This window comes from Puntigrus tetrazona, chromosome 16 (genome assembly GCF_018831695.1).
Source record: "Puntigrus tetrazona isolate hp1 chromosome 16, ASM1883169v1, whole genome shotgun sequence".
NCBI lineage: Eukaryota > Metazoa > Chordata > Actinopteri > Cypriniformes > Cyprinidae > Puntigrus > Puntigrus tetrazona.
The window spans coordinates 18,459,493-18,463,695 of NC_056714.1; the positions used below are offsets into that span (position 1 = coordinate 18,459,493).

The 4,203-nt window shown below is 43.7% G+C and overlaps 1 protein-coding gene across 1 annotated transcript; it reads right to left on the bottom strand.

Moving 5' to 3' along the window:
• Positions 1-252: 252 nt before the first annotated feature.
• Positions 253-3,834, bottom strand: scrt1b (scratch family zinc finger 1b). Its single transcript, XM_043260321.1, has 2 exons — positions 3,306-3,834; positions 253-2,495 (listed from the first exon to the last, which is right to left on the bottom strand). Exons 1-2 carry the CDS (start codon positions 3,418-3,420, stop codon positions 1,771-1,773), a joined length of 840 nt encoding a protein of 279 aa, XP_043116256.1. The 5' UTR covers positions 3,421-3,834; the 3' UTR covers positions 253-1,770.
• Positions 3,835-4,203: the final 369 nt, after the last annotated feature.

Here is a 4,203-nt window from a genome sequence, read left to right on the forward strand (position 1 = left end):
TATCGCCACTCCATTATTTCCATTATATCAGCTTTTGGTGCTACATTAAAAACAACCAATTGCTACTGCCGGAGTGGATATATTGAACCGTAAATAACCATAGCAGGTTTTCGCCCATCCCATCTCTTGGCCTGCATTGCTTCGACAGTGCGTGTGCATTGATTTTCATTCACCAAGATTAATTGGCCTCTTTAATAGACTAATTTCACAGAGGAACGGCAATAATCAGGGACAAATGAGCAATGGACTCGGTTTGTTTACTTTGCCTTTATTATGAAGTGCTTAAAATGCCTTGTGTCTTGTGCTTACATCATTTGAACATTGGCTCAAAAAGTCGCAGGACATTTTTTTTTTCTGAACAGGTTTAGTGGATTCATCTACAGTAAAAAGGTTTTTCCTCTTCAAATGAGTATCTACATGAAGATCTTCTCACAAACTGAGCTGTTATTCCTCTTTCGAGGTATAAAAAAGGAAGATTGAGCTAGGTAACATCTACCTGAATCTAGGGTTTTTGTGCTACTTTTTAAGGATTTCTACAATGAAGTGCTTTCAACCTCAGGGACACCAAAACCGGAGAAAATGAAGCGTCTGATCTGAGCTGGGCTGGAAATGCAGGGTGAGTGCATTACAGAACGGCTATGCAGATGGTACACCTTCCTACAGCTCCAGTCCTTTTCCTGTCCTTGCGTGTCCCTTTGAGTTAACCTCAGAAAAGCCATTACATGTTCCACACTTCTAAAGAATGGTTCTGAATTGCTTAGAGTGGAGTTACAGCACTTTGGGCCTACATCCTAAATCTACGTTTAAATTCGAGGCAGGCAGTGCATAAGCAGAGAGCAAAGAAAGATGGTTTCGACTTATGGATTTAGTCTCACTAAACTCTACATTGGCATTTTCCCTGATGTGGTATTTTTAAATGTTTATTAAGAGTATTGGATCAAAACGTACCTGATTTAGAAAAAACTGCTATAGGTAATACTTTATTACTTTCAAAAATACCATGCATTATGATTATTGCTTTTTATATTCTTATGAGAACCCCTAGAAATATTGCCCCCTGATACTATCTCTACATTTTGGCAAAATTATAAGCTTTGTGGTATTGGCATAGATTTGTTTTCTTTTCTTTTTGCATGCATTAAGTAGGTATACAAAAAAATAATCATCAAATAAAAAAACTAACAAACCAAAACGTTTTAAAATTATTACCATGGATCTAAATGCTTTGGCATGTTAATAAGACTGGCGTAACCCAAAAGGCAACGTTATTGAGAAAGAAAAAGGTAAATAAATAAATACATGACAATCACACTTTCAGTGCATCGTAGAGAATCATACACCCTAGATGAAGTAATAAAAACAGACAAACAAAAAAATAAATATATAAAAACTAATAAATAAATAATACCGGTTTACCTCGATTGTGAATACGTTTGGGCCACTTGCAGCAGTATGATAATATCCACTGACAATACAAAAGAGTTTTATTTTAATGAGGAACATGGTGTCACTCAAACCTTCACTCGACGGAAGTCATAGTCAAGTACTGCGCAGCGCCGAGGTGAATTGTCTGAACGTCATTTGAGGACATGGGTGCTGAAGTGCATGCGAAGGTTCCATATTCCTTTAAGGTCAACTTTGCGAGAGAAAAAAAAAATAGAGAAAATTGTGCTATTACTGGGTTTCATTTTGATTGTGAGACATAACTGGGTAAAGATAGCGTAATCATCCTAACACGTGACGGGGGAGTGAGCGCTAACAGACCGGAAGTCACGCCTCGACGGACGCGAGCGGCGAGAACGCGCCTTTAAAGCACGCCGACTCGTAGTGCTTGTTCAGGTAGGACTTGAGCGCGAAAGTTTTGTTGCATCGCTTGCATTTGAAATGCTTAAACGCGGAGTGGGTCTGCATGTGCGCCCGCAGGTTGGAACGGTCGGCGAACGCTTTTCCACAGTGTGCACATCCAAAGGGCTTCTCGCCCGTGTGAGAACGCATGTGGCCCTGCAGTAGCCAAGGTCTGCTGAATGCTTTCCCACATATGTCACACTTGTGCTTGAGGTCGTGGGTAAGCAGGTGCATGGCCAGGGCTGGCATGGACACGTAGACTTTCCCACATGTCGGGCACTTTTTGGCCATCTTGCTGTCCAGGCTCCGGTGCGTCTGTTTGTGCCTGCTCAGGTTGGAAGACGTCGCGTAGGTTTTGCCACATTCGTTGCACGTGTGCCGCTGGAGGGTCCGTGAGCCGCTGAGCACTTTCCGACGGGACCTGCCGTCCGTGATGAAGAACGCATCCACAGCGTAACCTTCGCTCACCGCGTTGTCGCCGTTGATGTATCCGGATGTGATCTCAGACTGCGGGCTGTCGGGCTGGTCCGAGTCGGGTGCCCCGTAGTCGCTGTGGTTACTGTCGTAAATCGGTCCTGGAGAAGGTACTTTAGTGCCACCGTCGCTTTCTCCATCATAAACGGCCGGGGTGATGTAGTCACTGATGTAGCCTAGCATGGAGAGAACAAGATCTTTTATTCAATTATTCATATTCACAAGGGAATAGGGTGAGGACAATGGGGTTCTGCGACGCAACGGACACTTTTCCGCTCAATTTATCTCCACCTTGGCAAAGGCGACCGGCGACCAGATTGTGCCAGTGCTCTTTGAGATTCATTATGTGTTTAACAAATTCAGCATTTCTCTTTGAATATAATTAGACTTAATGACCACTCACTACGGGAAATTTCAAGCAGAATAGGTGTCAGCTTGACTTCACATTATTCCAGAGTTATTTCAGGACAAAGCTGTGGAGCTGTGAAGGATGCCACATTTACTGTGGACTTACAGTATGAGCACAGATAGCACTTTTTTACAGTGGGAGATTAATTACCCCCCTTCTAAAGGCACCACCATAAGCACAGTGTGCTGTGCGCAGCTGCCCTAAGCGTTTCTTTGATTTGCAGAATAAACAAACACCTAAGCTCATCTAGAAGTGACTGGGCTCCAAGTTGCTGAGAAGTTAAGCGATGTTACAAGCATATGGCGTGCATGCGAATGTTACCATTCGTTTTTAGTGCTGGAATCCCACTAATTATGTTTGCAAATCCATTATGGTTTCTCATAAATCACAGGCAAAGCCACAGAGGTGCGGGAAATCCAGCTACTGGATATCTACTTTCCTTCCTGCAGAGTTTAATTCATAAATTAAACCCAAAACCACTGTTCAGGATTTCAGATGATTGTGGTCGCATCCAAAACTCTGCTTGCATTAAGTTAAAAAGCGATAAATCAAAGATTAAGCATTCCTTTGCATTTACCTTTGTCGTGTATCCGAAAGCTAAGATCGGTCCTGGACCTGCCGTACGCGCTCTCAAGTTCAGTGGATGAGAAATCATCTAGCTTCACCTTTTTCACCAAAAAAGACCTTGGCATGTTTAGAGCGCAGAGCGGAAAGCCTCTTCCAGCACGATACCCTCGCTTTATCCACCGCACAATAAAAGAGTTGGTCCTGCAGGGTTGAAAGTCAAACACCTGAGCGGGGGGAAAGACGCGGAAGCTCCGGAGCTTCAGCTGTGCGCAAGCCGTTCCGCACAGGCGAAATGCAACTTCAGCACTGGACAGCAGCAGCAGCAGCAGCAGATCCGCCTCCAGGAGCCGCGTGTCAGAGTGCGCTCAGACCCAAATGGATGCGCTCCAAAAATGGGCAGCTTTAAATGCGAGCACGTTTCCGGAGGAGCGCTTGTTAATGTGAAAGCGGGGAGAAAAAGAGAGAGAGGGAGAGAAAGAGAAGAGAGAGAGAGAGAAGTGTCCGCTGCCGTCTCTGCTCGCGCGGGGTCGGTTTGATGTCTGAGCTCTGCTGATCAGCTGCTGGGATTTATACGCGCGCGATCAGGTGGGAGATGGAGATGGAAGTGCTTAATTTCATCCATCAGAAATCTCCCGGGAACAACATTGGACGAGAATGATTTATTGATGCTGTTATTCGTCTCTCAGTCTCATTTTTTTTTCTACGTTCACGGCGCCCGCCATGTTTCTGCGGAATAAGAATTTATTGTTGTGAAAAGTCTATTTACGACAATCCGAGTCTCATCCAAAAATGCACATTAAACAAATCAAAGCAAATAACATATTATTTGGATATATTTAAGTTTTCTTTACAAGAAGCATTTTACAGGTGTTCTTCGCTTCTTGCTCTAAAAGTAAGCATATATAAAA